Raw genomic sequence first — 20,349 nt, forward strand, 5'->3', positions numbered from 1 at the left:
GCAGCGAGCGATCCCGAACCCCAAAAGGGGGGTTTGGGGGGGTTACCCCCCCCAAGAAAATTTTGGAAAAAAAGAAGAAAAATCGTGCATTTTCAAGCAAATTAGAGAAAGCAGGAAGGTTAATAAAGCAATTGTGAAAGTGCAGTTATTACATTAATAGATGGCATAACATAGGTAGCTGCTTATTCAGTATTACCACAGAGCTTCATACATTCTGTCCTATTATGCTCAGGTGCTGAATTCAGACTATAAGACTCATGGAAATCTCAGCTCTAAGAGTAGAAGAAGTTGCACAGCAGTGTAATGGTTGCCAGGCTCGTTCCGCAGGAGCGTCAGGAACTTGAAGAAAAGTCCACAGTCTTCCCCTACGGCCTTCCGACTCTATTAGAATAGACTCTAGAGTAACGAATGGCACGCAAGGGGAAAACAGGGAAACAAAACAAGGAAAGGCGGGGGAAGAAAAACAGTCTTACAACATACTGAATATTAGACTCTAGAGTAACGAATGGCAAGCAAGGGGAAAACAGGGAAACAAAACAAGGAAAGGCGGGGGAAGAAAAACAGTCTTACAATATACTGAATATAAAAGAGGCAGCGCAATGCGCTGTTACCGTGATTCTGGTTGAGCTGAACTTTGTACACACACTTCACATAGGTCCACGCAAGTACCCCAAATATAAATGGTATAAAGCAGTGTTTCCCAAACTGTGGTCACATTCCCAGGGGGGTCCTCAGGCAGTAATTTTAAAAGCACAAAAAAGTTCCTTGTAGAATCAGCAGTTTTCCAGCAACAATAAAAGTGTCAAGATTACGTCGGTGATTAATGTACCTGCTGGAGAGAGATGAGAGTTGTCAAGTGGCAGCTTTGACTTATCTAATGTAGCACAGAGGGTTAATATGCCTACTGCAAAGAACGTGTACCATGCATTTTGAAAAACATTTTTTATGTGCCTAGGTTAGTGGGTTACTGCTTTAGTCACAGATTCTTTTGTTACTGTGCAGTTCATAAGTGACAATAGTAATCTAGCACAGTGACCTATAAACTGTCATCAAAGAGCTGCTTGCAAGCTGCATGATACAAGTTAGAAACATATGTTTGTTTCAAGTCTTTCATTATCCTAATCCTGCTAAAAAGGTTTATTTGGGTGGAAATACATTTTTATTGTTAAAGTCAATGCTAACCACTGTTATGTTCTGAATCCTGAGTTTGTGCTTCTCCAGACCAAGCACTCTTTAAAAATGCCTACCAGTATGAATAACATGTGAATCCTACACCCTGTAGTCGCATTTGCCTTATGTAACATTTTCTATACACTGATTTACACGTATGAATCATTGTCTCCATGGGGCAGATTTGCAAGAAAATTGACTGTGTGTGTCGCAAGCCATTTGGCTGCGCCGCACTGAGTCACTTTCGAAGCACAGGGATGCGACATATTTACAACAATATGTTGCATCTCTGTGCTTCCCCCTGTGCTGGCGCACAAACTGCTGCCATACGCCTGCACAGGCACATTTGCACCATGGTGCAAGGATGCCTGTGTCGTGGGGAGATTGTTTATGTGCAGGAAGTAACCCTTCCTGCATGTAAACAATCAGAAATGGCGTTTTTCAACTTCTAAGTGTGCTGCATTAGCACACATAGAACTTGCAAAACGTCATTGTTTTACTGATTGTTTATGTGCAGGAAGGGACACCTTCCTGTACATAAACAATCACCAGAGGTAATATCCTGTTTCTATGCGTGCTGCAGAATGCAACATGCATAGAAAGAGGAGAAATTAATAAATTTCTCCAAGTTGCCCCTCCCTACGCCTCCCCTGGGGTGGCGTAGCATTCAGACACATTTCCAGATTTACGATTCCTCGTAAATCTGGAAATGTGTCTGGTTCCATGGGTTATGCGTGGGAACACCCACAGCAACACTCATGGAACGTCCCTTTCACGTAAAGTGCTGTGTGCAATTGGGCCATATTTACAAGACCAGTAAAAGTCACGCAGGGTTGCTTTTCCTGCCTTGGAAATATGGGGCACTAAAATGCGTCACTGGTGCATCACTTTTTGTGACGCACCTGTGGCGCAAGGGGCTTGTAAATCAGCCCCTATATGTGTGTGATTTAAGGTGCTCTGACATCCTTCAATGGTATGAGAGATGTTATAAAACAAATTAAATACATGTGACAGAGGGGCTATGGAGAGATGAGAGGCACTGTTGGAGGAGGATAATATGGGAATCATTGAAGAACCCCAACAAAGATTGTCATATCCTGGTGCATAGTAAGGTCATCATTTACTACTCTTTAAAAGCTGATACAATTCAATATATAATGATACATTTGTTGTAGACTGCACCATTGTTTCCTAAATTGTCTTGGGGGGAGAGCCTCCCAAAGCCCCCTTTGTAGTGGTCAGGCGCACTCACTGCACTAGGTGTGCACTGTATGGGGACTGGTCTGAAAACATTTGCCTGGGCTGCTTTGGGTTTCCAGTCTGGCCCTGGCAGGAGTCTCATACTGCGAAATAAAACCAACCATTTAAAAGTTAGTCATGGAGATGCAGCGCTAACCCTCCTGTTTTTTGCTAATTCTTTCAATATAAAATACTAAAATCCTTAGTAATTCGAGTATCCGTTTTGTGTGCACACGTGTGTTTATTGTTTTCGAATTACTGTTTTAATGTTTGAAATTTAAGTCATACAAATTGCTTGGGGGTCCCCGGCTTCCAGTGGTGACTCAATTGGGGTCCTCAGGAGTAAACAGTTTGGGAACCACTGGTATAAAGGTTTTCGCAATTTGCCAAGGGGAAAGGTTTGATAGGCAACACAAGCAACGAATCGTTCACCCTGCGGGAGACAGGTCCGGCCAGTGAACAAAGGTGAGCAAATCTGTGTAGTCTCCAAATAGAACAAACACTACAAAACTTTTAAAAACAGAGATAACAATGCATTTCTTACCTCAATCAGAATTTTTTGTATTCAAACAAGTAGCAGCATTCACTTTTTGTAGATGAAATCCGCACGTCTCTCTTTCAGTGTAGCAAACTTGTCAATTACTTTCATGTTGAAGTCCGGTATCTTTTGGACTAGCTTGCTCTCTACAGATAGCATCGCCAAAGCATTTAGTCTTTCCTCTAGCATGGTGTTCCTGAGGAATGTCTTTATGCGCTTTAAGGCTGAAAAACATCGTTCAGCTTCTACTGTTGTCATTGGAGTCGTAATCACAATTTTTAGTAAAGTCACTGTCTCTGTAAGTGAGTTTTCCATATGCAGTTTATGAATTAAACTCAGCAAAGTCAAGGCGCTTGTGGCCTTCCGGTACACAGGCATTCCGTAGAGTACAGTTAACTCAGTTCTCAGCTGCTCTTTTTTGAGCATAGGATACGCTTCCACAGCCTGATTCAGAGCACGCTCAGGGAAGGATTCATCATATTGTGCAAACTCTTTACCTTGCAATAAAGTCGCACTCACCAAATGTTTTGTGAACGAAAAGCGTTCTTTCGCCTGCACAATTACAATGTCACATATCTCCTTTCCAATTCGAACCAGAGAGGTGATGTTTTGTCTGCGGTTTGCAAAAACAGAATGCTGCGGCAGTTTGCTCTCTAAATCTTCAACCCCATCTCTCACTTTCATAATCTGTTGTACAAATGCAGATGTATTGGCTTTCACAGAGACAGTATCTAGGTCTTTTCTTTGCAACTGATCGTATAACACATCAACAGGAATCATTATGTCATGAAATAAAAACAGTAAGAACTGAAACTCTTTGTCTTGTAGTGTTCTAATAAAGCCATGGGCTTCATTCTGACTTGTGTGATCAAAGTCTGCTCTGGATGCTATGGCGACAAAACATTTCTCAAGGCCCTCCCTCTGTTCAAAGATTAAGTTGACTGTACGAATGTGAAAGTTCCAACGAGTTGAGGATCCCCTTGGTACGCTTTTGTCCACAATCTCATGAAGGGCTTCTGTTCTTTTGGGGGAACGTGTGAAGAATGCTGCTATGCCTCCGATATCCTGAAAGAAGACTCGTGTCTCTCTGATCTTTGATACCGCCTGTTGCATAATAAGATTGAGTTGGTGGGCGTAACAGTGCACAAAATGAGCATTAGGGTACACATCTCGAATTCTCTTCTGAACTCCACTAAGGCTCCCACTCATTACGGATGCACCGTCATAGCTTTGTGCGATAAGCTTTTGTTTTTGAGGCAGGTCCGGGAAAATTAAGTCCAGTTGACACAGTATTGCTTCAGTGATGGTTGCTGCACTAGAGTCACTTAAATGCGTGAAGCCATAAAATCTTTCCACAATGTTTCTGTCACTGTCAAGGTACCGAAACACTAACACGGACTGTGTTTGAGTGGACACATCAGTGGTGTCATCAGCCTAAATAGACAAAAAAGTCTGTGTTTCGCAACTCTTGCACAATATGGCTTCTTATAATTTCGAGCATACAGTCAAGGAGTTCATTTTGTATTGTATTAGAGGTGCCCTTAAAGACTGTAGCATGTGCTAAATGTCTTTCCAAATCCTGGTCTATGGTTGACATTAAATCCACTAGGCCTCGGAAGATCCCAGGTTTTGAGGAAGTTTCCGATTCATCATGGCCTCGCAATGCCAGTTCGAAAGCACCACAGAAACGAATGCAATCAATGATCTTGGATAGATTTTGTCTGTTCTTATCCACAGCTTCATTGTGTTTTTGAATGGATTTGCGATACGCATCATTTATCTGCTGCTCAATTGGTGCGTCTTCCCCCAACATTCCCAGTCTTGTCAGGTTTTCCAGATGATTTCTTGTGAGCGCATGCTTCTTTATTTTTTCAGCGATGTGCTTCAGGACGACCATTCCTTGCCGTGTCCAAGAAAAGTCACCGCCAAACAGCAAGCAGGGGAAGCAGAACAGAGAATTGCGTATAGGGCAGCCTGTAAGCCAATCAGCTTTTGTGTACCAGGCATTTGAGAATGTACGTTTTGACATTTTTCCTCTGTCCTGGGTAGTTTGCTGTAGGTTTATTTCAGGCTGATGAGGTCCCAATTCTTTTAACTTCAGTTTTTGTTCAAGTGGCCGTGACTGGAATGACTTTGTAATCAGCTCTTGTACTGTATTCATGATGGGGTGTCGGGTGTTGCTGGCCTTACCAATATATATATATATATATATATATATTAAAGAAACCTGTCAATAATCAAAGTACAACGTATAAGGTGCAGTGCAATAATATCAAATTTCAGTATAAATACATTATACATATATATTGTGCATTATCCTAATACATCTCAAATGACTGCTAAAAATAGAGCCGTACTGCCTCCTGCCTCTCTGTGCCATAGTGTTGCTGGAGGCACTGAAAGACACTGCTTGAGGGCCTTGAGAGTGACCACATGACATACATGCTCTAACTACGATGTAAAAAAATATATAGCATCAGTTGCCTTACCTTTAACACTGGTGTTTGCTGGGTTGTAGCCGGGGTCGGGTGAGAGAGCAGCAAAGGAGGTTGGGGTCCTCTTGATGTTTGCTGGAAAATTGCCCCAAAATGCGGTAATGTTTCAGGTTGTCAGGTGCTGAAAATGAAAAGATAACAATTTATTTTTGAAACAGTAGGGTAATGAAACAAAGACTGTGGGGAAAAAACATAACGCTCCAATAAGCATTAATATTAACAATACCCATTACAATTCACAAAACAATAAAGGCAGGCTCGCAACGCACTGGGAAATTCACAGATTTCATTTGAATCAGATTAAATATTCACCAGTGTACATTCAAAAGTTAAAACTTTTATTTAGCTATCCGCATGTTTTTGGACGTCAGCACACGGTGGTGAATTAATGAGCCTTGACATTTCCCTGCCTACGATCTGCTTGTTTGAAGTTTTGAGAGCGGCTCCTGAATTATTAATGAAAGAGCTGGTAAAAGGCACTTTGTGCCGTGTAAAAGTCGTGCTTGCGCTCTTCATCTCCTGCTCTATGAATTTGTCCTCGAATTGTTGGACACTTTCTAAAAGCCGCAGTCTCTATACGGGGCATACTAAGTTTGATGCATGTGGCCCCTAATGACCACTGAGGAACGGCAGTGAAAGAGAGCTGACTGAGGAGGGACGGTCCGCAGAAGCATAGAAGCGGACAGTCACAACAGGACATCGGAGGGACAGTGACAGAGGGGCTGGGGCGGGACAGTTGCAGGAGAACTGTGGAGCAAACCTTGCGGGAGGCTTGTGGAAGGACAGGTGCAGCAGGACTGTGGAGGGACAGGTGCCGCAGGACTGTGGAGGGACAGTTGGAGAGGGCCGTACCTCTCTGCGGCCTCCAGTGGGATTAGCTTTAGGATTCATCGTGTAATATGGGCTCTGTCTGTGATTTACCAGATCTCCACCTCACACGACTCTCACCCAGCCCTCGCGGCCGGAGCCCACCCTGCTTTCACCCCCCGTTAGGCCTCTCATCCCGGCTTCTGGCAACTTCTTCAACGTGAACAGATGGTTTCTCAACGCAAACAGTTTCGACCATCAGCGACCGTCGCGTTAAGAAATCTCACTGGGAGGTGGTCTAGCGCTGTATTTTCCTCGCTCGCACTCGCCAACTTAACATGCGTGAGCGAGGAAAAAAATCTGCTTGCTCCGCAGAGTGCGGAAAACTCCGGAGCAGAGTTCACAGCCCAAGCTTACTGCAAATTACGGCCCGGTATCCAGGAAATGCTCTGTGGGATAAATGGCAGGTCTGGCCCAGGGGGTTGATGCGCAAATGATTATGTTCCTGACAGGGCCTTACTAGCCATAGTTTGCACCGGGCATTTCCCCGGTGGGCCGCCAGGGTGGGGGCCGGTTTTTAGACCCTTGGGAGGCCGGTTTTGTTACAGTAGCGTAGCTGCAATATCGGCCCCCAGCAACAAAAGAGGCACAAAGCCTTCTGCTAGCACCCCTACCACCCTCATACCCGCCACGCGGCCGGCTGAGCTCTTGACCAGTTTTGGTTCCCAGTCCAGCCCTGGTCCCTGACCATCCCTTTGACACTTATAACATGGGACTCTGCTTTTAAAGGAATTTTCAGACTGGTGGTTGTGCTCCACCACGTTTTCAGAAGGCTTACAGAATAACCCCGCATGGCTGTCAACTCACCCCCATCGGGACAGTAACACCTATGTGTGATGTTTCATCTGAACACCTGCGCGGTTGTTGAAATCGCCCATATTCACAATGCAAAATATAGGGTCAGCTTTGTTTTGGGAAGAAAATTGTACGGACTTCCTTGAAGTCACATCTTTATTTTTTGCCTCTCAGAGATCAAAAATGGCTTTCCTTGTTTATTTCTGGCCGCACCCTAATCAACATCCGGCACCCTTTGTCGAACATTTCTTGCGTTTGGTGTACTTCCTGATGTGACTTTCTGTGGGTTACATTTAAATTCTTAGCTACTTGGCAGCTAGGCAACCTCGGCAGAGAAGCCCTGGACTTTCTGCTTGCACAATACGCGGGTTCTTTCGCCGCTTGCTGGGCTGGCACTGCCACACAGAGCGCAAAATTGAGTGGTAAATGTGTAAATGATACCATCAACACTGACCTGTGGCCAGCCTCCACGAATAAAATGTTAATGACGACTTGAAGATAATTAAAATCCAGTATGGGAGGCGGGGCTTTCTTAGTTCAGGCCCCTAACCCAGAAACTTTCACCCGGAGAACCTCCGAATTATTTTCGTCACTTCACTTATTCTATTATAAAGATCGACGATGCTGCCCTCGGAGCCTTCCGTACAGGTTCACTGTTCACTCACTTCAGTCGGTTGGGGCCAAGGAACCTTTGAGTGAATTAGCGCATTCTAAACACCTCTACCATACAAACTGTTCTATATTTCCTCATAAAAATGGACGTATGTTAAAAAATTGTGGAAAACACAATTAAAAAAAAATATTCCCCCAAAACGTCACAGTCTTAAATCTTTAAAAGCAGCAATATTTTAAATCTCGAAAAATACACGACATATTTCAATACATCGGAACACCTTTAACTAAATGCACTTAACAATTATTCAGTTCGGGTCTTCTCTGCGGATAGCTGTCCTGTACATGATAGGTTGACCCAGTCTAAGGTAAAGTGTGGATCTTAATTACAAAGCGTAATCCCCCAATGACACTTTCCATATGCATGAAAAACATGTTGTTTATTTTTAAGGGGCAGTAAAGACATGTATCGTATTGTAACATTCATACAGTGCTTACTGTTCCTGCGGGGGCGTTGAAGCGCCTGCCTACATGGGTAGCAAGCTACATGGGAGTGTGGCGCAAGGCTGTAGTCTTTGTCGGTGTTGTATCACGGCATTACAATTTAAATCTACACATATATACATCTTCAATATATTTAGCAAGCACTATTTTAACAGCCCCCGCATATATTTTCTGATGACCGCTGTCACTTAGGTCACCCCCTTGGCAGACCTCAGGCTCTCACCCATGCCACCGTCCCTTCACAGGGCTATAACCAACCTGCCTTCACCGCCTCATACTTCTATCATGGTAGCTATCGATAATGCAGCAGGTGCAATGCAGCGAGGCTCAGTGTGAGGCGCCTACTTTATCCTAATTAGTGTGTGTGTTTTTACCACACATTCATGGGATTAGGGGCCAATTTCTTTGTTTGCAGCCGGACCCATGGCACCCGTGCTACCCCGCCACCCTGGGCCGGTGCTCCGCTTGGTAATGTGTTGGCTCGCCCGCCCCTACTCGAGAGAGTGCTAACTCCCTCCAGCAGTGACCCCGCTCGCGCGCATTCCGCTCTCTTGTCGGCTCAGACCACACGTTCACACTCCGTGGCCCGCCGAGTGGAAACATCTCAGAAGCACATTCCTTCGGTCTCTGTAGAATTTGACTTTCCACTTGTGCTTGCCCACCCAGTTCTTAGAAACGCGTCCAGGGGTATTCTCAGGCCCTCTCACACCTCTTAAAGAAGCCATTGTCTGTGGCTTCGGCGATCCTGGGCGGGAAACTGAAGGCTTCTCTGGACCTGTGTGAACGACCCTCGGCGGCGCCTCTTCCAATGTTGTTATTTCTTCCGAGCCCAGCACATTCCAGCACGGCTGAAACGGAATCTTACAGCAACATTCAGATGGGAATTTTTGCAGATTGCATTGCTGTTTTCATTTGAGGAACTTGATTTACCTTTCTACCAAAGTGGGCCTAACACTAGTTCTTGTGAAGGGGTCCGTGAGCAGCCCAGATCAATAAACAAAATGGCAGATTTTACAATTGGAAAAAATCTTCATGCAGGCAGACCACGTCCTAGAAATCTCAAAAAATGGACCACATTCACAAATATATTCGCAGCAAGGCTGCAGTGAAAAGTCGCTCTCACCCATGCCACCGTCCCTTCACAGGCCTATAACCAACCTGCCTTCACCGCCTCATACTTCTATCATCCGGACAGCACCCCTCACGGCTCATTTTCACTCTCTCCCATGTATCTTACCTATGGGAACGAACTAATGAAGGTCCTGCGCAAGCAGTAGCCACAGCACAGCACACACACCGTCCCTCACGACCACGAGGCTGGGCTCAGGCAGCGACGCGCACGAGTCAGTCGAGAGTGGAGACAGAGTGAAGTTAGTGAACCCGACCGTTACTTACGTCACGCTCTCGGCATCCAATATGGATTGCCCGCCCCTGCGGTGACCGGCCAATCCTGGCGCAGTGGCGCTGCATGCAGCACCAGGATTGGCTTGGAGGGCACAGTGACTCCTCGCCCTGTCGCCCTTTTGCTGCCAGCGCTGCCGCCAGCAGGTCCTGCACCCCCCCCCCCCTACTAGCTAATGGGGCCGGCCTGGGTGCGCATGCTCGGGCAAGTTGCTGCCCGAAGCATACATGCGGGGATAAAAACGTTTTTTTAAACACAGACACCAGCCAGCCCGGCCCGCCCCCCCCCCCCCCCCTGCACACTCCCGATAAAGTCGGGTGCTGTCCGGCGCTGTAAATTGTAAGTAATTAATTATTTCGAGTTTAAAACTTGATTTATTTTAATTCTTTAACGCGGGTCCAGGGCTGGTGGGGCTACGCCCCTACGCCCCAATGGACGCACCGCGGCTGACTAGATGAGAGAAAGACAAACAAGGAATGAATTCTACTGTTGATAACACATGATGGAGAGCAGCCACCACGGGTTATTGATCCTTGAAGCTATATGCAGTCCCCTATCTTCCAGTCCACGATGAGTTACAATATAGCAGCAAAGCCGGGCCGGCCCTGCTGCACACTGCGGTCTCAAGAAATAACCAGAGGGTAGCTGCAGCTCAGAGCGGGCAACAGAGATGCGCCGTTGTAAAGTTTAGTTCCATCATAGTAAAAAAATCAAATATGGTATTTCAAACACCAAGAATAAGGATGTTTCTGTTTTCCTCGCAAAGCATACTACCTCTACTGCACTCCAGGACTCCGATTGTTCGTTCTGTGTTTCTCCCGGGCGAAAGGCAGCAGTGTAAGATTACGTATCGGGATTCAGATCGGTGTGTAATAGCAACTAGCATGTGGTATGCTGTTTCATGATTTTGTTACGTCAGTTTCCTGGTGCACCTTGTCTGGCACCGGTTAACTGTTTTCTATTGTTTTTGCCAATGCTTGTGACTTTGCCACTTGTCTGTGCCAATGCTTTTTGCAGACTATGATGTTGTCTGTTTACTATTGTTTTTGCCATTGCTTGTTGTGACTTTGCCACTTGTCTGTGCCAATGCTTGTTGCAGACTATGATGTTATCAAGGCCTATTGTCCCTTCTCAGCTCCAGTAGTTTACCTGTGAGCTGGATTCTGGAAGTTAAAAGGGACCACACCCTCTTCTGGAAGCTTCTTCCTGACCCCTTTAAATAGGAGCCACACCCTGTTCTCTTTGCTGGTTATTGAGAACCCTGAGCAGCAGCTGTTCCTTTTCTCTGGTTGATGAAAGAAGATTCCGGTTGCAGCAAGAAGAATTCTGTTTTCTTTTCCCAGGTTGTAGATCCTCTCTCAGCTACAATCAGGTAGGATCGTTTCTTTCTTAACCAATAGCATCGTGAAAGGAACTACGTGCTGTTTTTGTTATTTTGCATTTTGAAAGAAAGTTGCATATTTCGTTTAAGCACTCTTTGGCATTTACATGTTTGTTAATTTTGGCATTGTTTTATATCGCACTAAAGCGCTCTTTAGTCATTTACATGTTTTGTAATTTTGGCACTGTTTTACATGTTTGGTGATTTAGGCATTTTTGTGCATCGCGCTGGAGCACTCTTTGGTCATTTACATGTTTGGTGATTTTGGCAACTTGGCACATTGCGCTGAAGCGCTCTTGGGGTCATTTGCATACCTCATGACTTTGGCATTGTGTCACATCGCGCTGAAGCGCTTCCTGGACATTTGCATATTTTGAACTCTGATACATAGCGCTGAAGCGCTCCCTTGGGCGTTTGAATATTAATCTGCCTCATTAGCATATGTAATGTGTTGTGTATTGCAAAAAGGTTGTTGGAAGTACCACTGTGATATTTAACAGTGGTTAAAGCACATCATTACAGAAACATTGTGTCTAAAATCCAAGTGGCTCTTTATATGAATGTGTGCTTTGTTTTGAAACATGGTTGTTTAGCCATAACATTGTATCCTTGAGAATTGTAGGAACAGAAATTTCCAGTGAAGCCTGAGAAGACGTACACAACGACTGTTCTAACCTGCTTTACTTTTACAGGTATGTTGTCATTGCTTAACCCATGTTAAATATAGTCAAAGAGTTTACGAAGCACGAAAGGAAAGTTAATCAAGGGCAACGTCTCGTTCCAGGTCTTCCTCCCCGCAGTACCCACCCTAATTCCCTTCCCCCCGTCTAGCCACTTTGATACTCAGTGCATTTAAGCTTGAGTCAAGGCTGCTGGAAGGTGGGCTTCTTGAGGGTACTGCTCCTGAGAAACTCAACGGAATCGTACCAGTTCTGACAGAATAACTGTCAGGGCGTTAGTAGCACAACATGGGAAAGGCCACAAACCTGAAAGGACAGCCAGCAGGGACGATGCCATGAAGAAAGCCCCTCTTCCTCCCCTTGGAACAACCCCACCCAGAGGAACTATATTACCGCTACGTGAGGAAGCACCCCGGGGAAAAAGGGAAGTGGAAAAAATAACAGCCACTGCGGTTTGCCAATGCTTCTGGATTGCGACTACCAGTAAGAGCATTCCAGCATCTAGTTAGGATCCCTCTTGGGAGAGCTGCAGGGGGAAGAAACAACAAGGACATTCATGTAAAGTGGACAATGGCTACAGTGATATAGCAATCCTCCATTCACATTCATAACCCCCAAACAATTCCTTTCCTTACTGTTATAACCGCATGGGATTCCTAGAATGAAGACTCAGAGGGTATTAATGTCTAACCAGGTGACCGGGGGGGAGCAGGAAATGTAACACCCTGCTGCAGTGTTCAAAAGAGAAGGAGAGACGTATTGAAATCACAGCGCCTTCCTAATTACGGCATCAAAGGAAATGGAGTCAAAAATAAAGCCGGCGCTAGTTCTTTCCGGTTGCCAAACTCGCTGTTACTGCACAGTGAACTCAAGGATCCCAAGACAGTCCTGCGACTCGTGGTCCCTCCTGAGTCGGGAAGACTGGGGAAGAGAAATGAGGCCAAAGGCGCTGGAGAAGCGGGGAATGCTTCCGCACTCCGCGCGTACCTAAATACCTGAGAAAGGGCTCCTGCGCCGTGAACTCCGTAGCGCAGGTGAAGAAACCAAGGTTCGTGAAACTCACGGCTCCGGGTGTTGCAGGAATAACGGCTTTGCTTGCAGAGATGTAAGCATGCTCAAAATCCTGCGGGGAATACCGTCCGCTGGGCACTTACCAAAGTGCGGAAAATCGGGAAGTTTGTCAAGCCCCGTATGTAGGAAGAGGCGGGGCTTTATAGCCTGCACATGACCTGGCGGCTCTTGTTGAGACGTGCGTGTCGCGGCCCCTTGGCATTCTGGGCCTTGTAGTTCGTTGTGACCAGCGCTCTGTTCTGTGCCGCCTGAGAATCGCGACAATAACCAGCCCACGAAATTGGTTCCTCCTGAGCAGTATCTTCAGGATGGCCACCTTGGGAGCTTTGTTTTCTATGTTGAGAACCATGCAGAAAGAACTGTCAGCTGCTAGGCAAGAAACTGCAGCGTTAGTTAATAGGGTCACTCATTTACAGACACAACTAGCGCCGTCACGTCCTCCTGAGGTAGCTGCTGCTAGTAGCTCAAATCCATCTACAGTATCGGTAACGGTTCCAATGACTGTTCCTTTGGCACCTCCGGAAAGGTTTGCTGGTGAACTCCACAAATTTCAAAACTTTTTAACTCAAGTGCAGTTACACTTTATGGTTAAGCCCACATCCTTTCCCGATGCTCAATCGCAAATCGCCTTCTTGATCTCTTATTTGAGTGGAGACGCTGCCATGAGGGCAGTCCCTCTTATGCAATCAGATGACCCATTGCTTTATAGTTGGTCTCGCTTCAAAACAGAATTTGAAAAGGTCTTTGACCGAAGAACAATAACAGGATCAGCTGATCGAGAGTTATTAGAACTCAAACAAGGAAATAAAGACCTGGTCCATTATCTAATCCAATTCAATCGCTTAATAGCAGAAACAAATTGGCCAGAGGACAAAAGGGCGGCCTTATATTATCAAGGCCTAAGAGACGAATTAAAAGATTTGATAGCTCCAATAGGCCCTCAACCTAGAACATGTGAAGACCTAATAGCCTTAAGTCTTCGGTTAGACCACAGAGTTTTGGATCGTCAAGGAGACAAAAAACGGTTGGAGTTCAGACCTTCCATTCGACCTAAAGAAAAAACACACTTTGTATCACAGAATACTAGTGAACCGGTGGGGTTGGAGGTATACGAAAACACTTAACCTCTGAAGAAAAAGAGTCTCGTCGGAAAAAAGGTCTAAGTCTATATTGCTGCAAAAAAGGAGATTTTGTCAAAGACTGCTTAGAAAAGCCAAATACAACTGTGACCAAAGTGGGAAACTAGAATACTTGGGGAACAGCCAGGAGACTTTCGCGAGTACCAAATCTTTGCCTCCTGATCAATCTGTTGCCAACAATTCGCAAATCTCTGTTCCCCATTTAGTATTAAACGTACAATTCACCATTTCTCAGCAAGAGCCTAAAACTGTGGTGGTCATGGTGGATTCTGGAGCCATTGGCAACTTTATCGATGCTGCTTTCGCAACAAAATTAGAAATGCCTACCATATTAAAAACAAAACCAGTAGTGGTTCATGCGGTAGATGTCAAACAATTAACATCTGGACTGATTACTTATTCTACTATTAAAGTAACCATGACATGTTTTACTCAGGATCAAACGCACGTGGAGGAAATATCCTTTGATATCATTGATGCTCCCAAATTTGTTGTCATCCTCTGGATGCCTTGGTTGACTGACCATAATCCCACAATAGACTGGTTTAAGAGAACTGTTAGTTCTCAGTCAAAATGGCGTCAACAGGAATGTTTACACCGACAAGAAAATATGTCCAAACTCTTAGTTCATGATCGTACCAAATCTACTGCTCATTAGATTGCTACAGCTGCGGAGCTGGACATAGAATTACCTGCAGTGTATGAAGAGTTCCAAGATGTATTCAGTGAGAAAAGTGCTGAGATCCTTCCCCCTCAAATAACATACGACTGTGAAATAGACCTTGTACCTGATGCCAAGATTCCCTGTAGCAAGATCTTTGTACTTACTGAACAAGAGAACCAACATCTTAGAGACTACCTAGACACATTTTTGAAGAATGGTTTAATTCGCCCTTCCAAATCTACGGCCGCATCCCCTCTGTTTTTTGTGCCCAAAAGTAATGGGGAATCACGTGCGTGCATAGACTATCACGCTTTAAATAACATCACGATTAAAAAACTATATCCTTTGCCACTTATCCCCGTTTTCTTGCACCAGGTAAGATGAGCAACTATTTACACCAAGTTGGATCTGAGAGAGGCATACTATCTTGTACGTGTCCAAGCCGGAGACGAGTGGAAGACCACTTTTCGAACTCACTCTGGCTTGTTCGAATACTGCGTAATGCCCTTTGGCTTATGCAACGCCCCTGCAGCATTTACATTTTTTATAAATCATGTTTTACAAGATTTCTTGACAGGTTCATCATCGCTTACATTGATGGTTTGTTGATCTATTCACAGTCTGTCTCGGAACATGAGAAACATGTAAAAGTGGTACTAAACACCCTGCACCAACATGACCTGTTCTGTAAACTAAACCAAAGGGGACATTGCCAGCACTCACCCCCAGTCAACTGATCTGGGTTTAATCCATCATCATTCTTTAGCTCACTGCGCCACCCCAGTTCAGACATGGCCATATGCAAATCAGTCTGACCCTGTGCCTCATGGGAACAGTCCAGCCCAACTGCCAAGCCATGTCTTCCCTTTACTGGAAACAAGCATCCTGGGACCGGTTTCTGGCTCATTTGCATACGGCCATGTCTGAACTGGGGTGGCGAAGTGAGCTAAAGAATGATGATGGATTAAACCCAGATCAGTTGACTGGGGGTGAGTGCTTGCAATGTTCAACACTCCGTCCATCATCCACTTTGGTTTTGCTTTGTTTGCCCTAAGTTGGCAGGATATGCCCAGAGGTGGGTCCCTTGCTTACTTTGCCACTGGATTCAAACTAGCCTGGCTGATGACGGCTGATTAGCCAGAAACCGGTCCCAGGATGCTTATTTCCAGTCCAGCGAAGACATGGCTTGGCAGGTCGGACTGGACTGTTCCCATGAGGCACAGGGTCAGACTGATTTGCATACGGCCATGTCTGAACTGGGGTGGCGCAGTGAGCTAAAGAATGATGATGGATTAAACCCAGATCAGTTGACTGGGGGTGAGTGCTTGCAATGTTCAACACTCTGTCCATCATCCCCTTTGGTTTTGCTTTGTTCGCCCTAAGTTGGCAGAGTATGCCCAGACGTGGGTCCCTTGCTCACTTTGCCACTGGATTCAAGCTAGCCTGGCTGATGACGGCTGATTAGCCAGAAACCAGTCCCAGGATGCTGTTTCCGGTCCAGGGAAGACAAGGCTTGACAGTTCGGGCTGGAGTGTTCCCATGAGGCACAGGGTCAGACTGATTTGCATATGGCCATGTCTGAACTGGGGTGGCAGAGTGAGCTAAAGAATGATGATGGATTAAACTCAGAACAGTGACTGGAGGTGAGTGCTTGCAATGTTCAACACTCCATCCATCATCCCCTTTGGTTTTGCTATGTTCGCCCTAAGTTGGCAGAGTATGCCCAGACGTGGGTCCCTTGCTCACTTTGCCACTGGATTCAAGATAGCCTGGCTGATGATGGCTCATTAGTCAGAAACCGGTCTCAATATGCTTGTTTCCGGTCCAGGGAAGACATGGCTTGGCAGTTCGGGCTGGGTCATATCGATTTGCGTATTGCCATGTCTGAACTGGGGTGGTGGAGTGAGCTAAAGAATGATGATGGATTAAACCCAGATGAGTTGATTGGGGGTGAGTGCTTGCAATGTTCAACACTCCGTCCATCATCCCCTTTGGTTTTGCTCTGTTCTGTAAACTATCTAAGTGCGAATTCCACGCCTACAAAGTGGAATTCTTAGGTTTCATATTGTCACGTCAAGGAATCACAATGGCACCCAGAAAAGTTCAGGCAATATTAGACTGGCCAGAACCAACCTCAGTGAAACATATCCTGCGATTTCTAGGATTTGCTAATTTTTATCGTCGCTTCACCAAGTAGTTTTGCAGCAAAGCAAGTCCTTAAGCAAAATTGATAAGAAAACATGTTCTGTTCCAAAGGACGCCAGAAACTAAATCTGCCTTTCAAGCCCTTAAAACTGCATTTATAACAGCCCCTGTTTTAAATCATCCAGACATCGATCAGCCTTTCATAATTGAAGTGGATGCTTCAGACATCGCAATTGGAGCAATTCTATCTCAAAAGGATGAACGAACTAACCAATTAAATCCCATTGCATTCCCATTCAAAATGTTAATACCTGCTGAGATGAACTATACAGTGGCAGCAAAAGAACTGTTGGCTATTCGTCTCGGATTTAAAGAATGGCGCCATTACCTTCTAGGTGCAAAACGTACGGTGACTGACTATACGGACCATCGTAACCTCCAATTTTTACGATGTGCTCGAGCTTTTACACCTCGACAATTACGTTGGACTTTATTATTTGCAGAATTTAATTTTGTTGTAACGTTCAGACCTGGCAAAATAAATAACAAAGCAGATGCTTTATCTCGATGTGAAACAGCAGAAGAAAAAACAAAAAAGGCAATTACACCTCCATCCATAATTTCAAAAGAACAAATTATCGGAGTTACCATGTCAGAACAATTTTTTCAAGACATAAGAAAAAGTATGCCGTTAAAACAGATCTTAATTTGGCAACAAAAAGACAAAGAGAAAACTATTATTCAAGGATTACCATTTAAAAAAACACTCCTATACATTCCATCAAAATCATTACAAAAACAAGTCTTACAATGGTGTCACACAAAACCATTAGCTGGACATCCAGGAATAGCAAAAACCCTAGAGCTTGTCCAAAGACATTTCTGGTGGCCTACCTGGAGACAAGATGTTATCCAATATGTAACTCAATGTGACATTTGTGCGTAAGCTAAAGGAGATCATAGCACAAAAAAAGGATTATTGCAGCCCCTTCCTACTCCAACGCGGCTCTGGGAAGAAATATTCATGGACTTTATTACGGACTTACCTTCGGATCAAGGGAAAACCACCATTTTAGTGGTGGTCGACAGACTGTCAAAGATAGCTCACTTTATTGCTTGTGAGAAAACGCGAAAGCAACTCAGTTAGTAACCTTACTGGTTCAAAACATATTAAGATTACATGGCTTGCCTCGCACTGTTACTTCCGATCGTGAGGCACAATTTACGTCAAAAGTATGGAAAGCTTGGTGCAACACTTTACAGATAAAAAAAAACTTGTCCCCAAGTTTCCATTCGGAATCAGATGGCCAAACAGAGCGAGTGAACCAGGTATTAAAACAATATCTATGATGCTATTTATTTAAACAACAAGGCTCATGGGTGAATCTACTCTGGGAAGCTGAATTCGCCTACAATCATTTGAAGCACGCTTCCATGAACATGTCACCATTTTTCGCAAATCATGGCTGTCATCCACATTACGCTCCATTGCTATTAGTACAACCTCATACTAACATACCATCTTTGGACTCTAGATTACAAGGAATGACTGCTATTATAAAACATTTGCAAAGAAACGTACAGAAAGCAAAACCAAACTATAAAAGATTTGCTGATAGAAAAAGAAAAATAGGACCAAAGTACAAGACTTGTGAATTCGCCTGGCTCTCTATAAAACATTTTCAGTTAAAAAAGAAATATAAATTCCATCCAAGATTTATTGGACCGTTTGAGATCGAGAAATGTGTAAATCCAGTAGCATTTAAAGTAAAATGACCAAGTTCCAAGAAAATCTATCCTGTGTTTCACACTTCGTTGTTAAAACCAGCAAAGACCAAACGACAAGCTGGTCCACCACTTCTCGTTGAAGAGCATGAAGAATAGGAAGTACACAGTATAAAGGGTAGTAAACGCACAAAAAGAAAATTGTGATATTTGGTTTTATGGAAAGGCTATGGTCCAGACAAAGACTTATGGGAACTAAGTGATGCTATTCATGCACCACATTTGATATGTAAATTTCACAAACAACATCCAGAGGCTCCCGTGTGACTGGCGGTGTGAGCACTTTTGATGGGGTGGACTGTCATGATTCTGCCATGACAGTTTCCTGGTGTACCTTGTCTGGCACATGTTTACTGTTTTCTATTGTTTTTGCCAATGCTTGTTGTGACTTTGCCACTTGTCTGTGCCAATGCTTGTTGCAGACTATGATATCTGTTTACTGTTTTCAATTGTTTTTGCCAATGCTTGTTGTGACTTTGCCACTTGTCTGTGCCAATGCTTTTTGCAGACTATGATGTTATCAAGGCCTATTGTCCCTTCTCAGCTCCAGAAGTTTACCTGTGAGATGGAATATGGAAGCTAATAGGGACCACACCTTGTTCTGGAAGCTTCTTCCTGACCTCTTTAAATAGGGGCCACACCCTGTTCTCATTGCTGGTCATTGAGAACCCTGAGCTTGAGCAGCAGCTGTTCCTGTTCTCCGGTTTCTGAAAGAAGATTCTGGTTGCAGCAAGAAGATTTCTGTTTTCTTTTCCCAGGTTGTAGATCCTCTCTCAGCTACAATCAGGTAGGATCGTTCTTTTCTTAACCAACAGCATCATGAAAGGAACTATGTGCTGTTTTTTTTATTTAGCATTTTGAAAGAAAGTTGCATATCACGTTGAAGCGCTCTTTAGCATCATCTCCCTTCATGCTGCCACATTTTGGACACGCCACGTCGCCTCCTTTCCCAAACTTGTATAGTTTTTGGGGGGTCCAGTAGGCCCTGTGGATGGTGAAAAGATGATTCCTTCTCAGGTATGCAGGTTTTACTATTTTATACATCCTAGACATAGATACTTGCCATTGGTCTTCCAGCTAGGTCTCCGGCAAGCATCCTCCCCGTAGGTCCAGTGGCAAGTTAAAATCCCCGTTTTTCATCTCGATCATCAGCCAATACCACAACGCAATTTCTGTTTTTCGCTTTGACCCCTGACATTAGTCTCTCTTCGAGTTCATTGAGTTCTCCTATTTTTGTATCTACGGCCTGATACCAACTCTGCATCTGGAGAAACTTGAATCTTGAGATCTTTTGGCCCGTTTCCTGATTGCACCATTCCCATGTGATCAAACGGTCTTCTTGGAATAGATGCTTCCACCTTGATATACCGGCCTCTCTTCGTGGATTGCCAACACATCCTTTGTCCATTCTGGAGAGCCCGGAGAGTCCCAAATGGGGTCAAACTGACTGAAGTATGGCAGTTTAATGGCCTTCCTGATTTTATACCAAATCTCAGTCATGCTCCCTAGGATCTTCAGCCTACCTTTATTAAAGTAAACTAGATCCGCGTACTTATACATGAAGCCACATTCACCTCCATTCTCTTTCTTCAACATCACCTCAAAAAGCCTGCCAATCTCTGATTTTGTCGGTCTGTCCAAAAGCATTCTCCCATTCTTTAATAAACAAAGCCCAGGAGTAAAAGAGCAAGTCTGGGAATGCTAATACCCCTTTCTCCAACCTTCTTCTCAGCTTCTTCCAAGCTATAGGTGGCCCTTTAGATGACCAAATAAAGGTACTAATCTGACTTTGCATCTTCGCAAACCACTCCTTCTTAAAAGGTAAGGGAATTGAATCAAAAAGGAAAGTAAACTTTGGGGGA

General features: G+C 44.5%; 1 protein-coding gene across 1 annotated transcript; it reads right to left on the reverse strand.

The window, feature by feature from the left end:
* Positions 1–425: 425 nt before the first annotated feature.
* Positions 426–4,286, reverse strand: LOC146822162 (zinc finger MYM-type protein 1-like). Its single transcript, XM_085613291.1, has 2 exons — positions 2,954–4,286; positions 426–832 (listed from the first exon to the last, which is right to left on the reverse strand). The coding sequence occupies exon 1, from the start codon at positions 4,154–4,156 to the stop codon at positions 2,993–2,995; it is 1,164 nt and encodes a 387-aa protein (XP_085469417.1). The 5' UTR covers positions 4,157–4,286; the 3' UTR covers positions 426–832; positions 2,954–2,992.
* Positions 4,287–20,349: the final 16,063 nt, after the last annotated feature.

Source organism: Triturus cristatus, chromosome 6 (genome assembly GCF_964204655.1).
Source record: "Triturus cristatus chromosome 6, aTriCri1.1, whole genome shotgun sequence".
Classification (NCBI taxonomy): Eukaryota; Metazoa; Chordata; class Amphibia; order Caudata; family Salamandridae; genus Triturus; species Triturus cristatus.

Bases quoted from the DNA above. Each gene is read 5' to 3' on its own strand.
- LOC146822162 (XM_085613291.1), bottom strand. From the start codon at position 4,156: ATGAGTGGGAGCCTTAGTGGAGTTCAGAAGAGAATTCGAGATGTGTAC.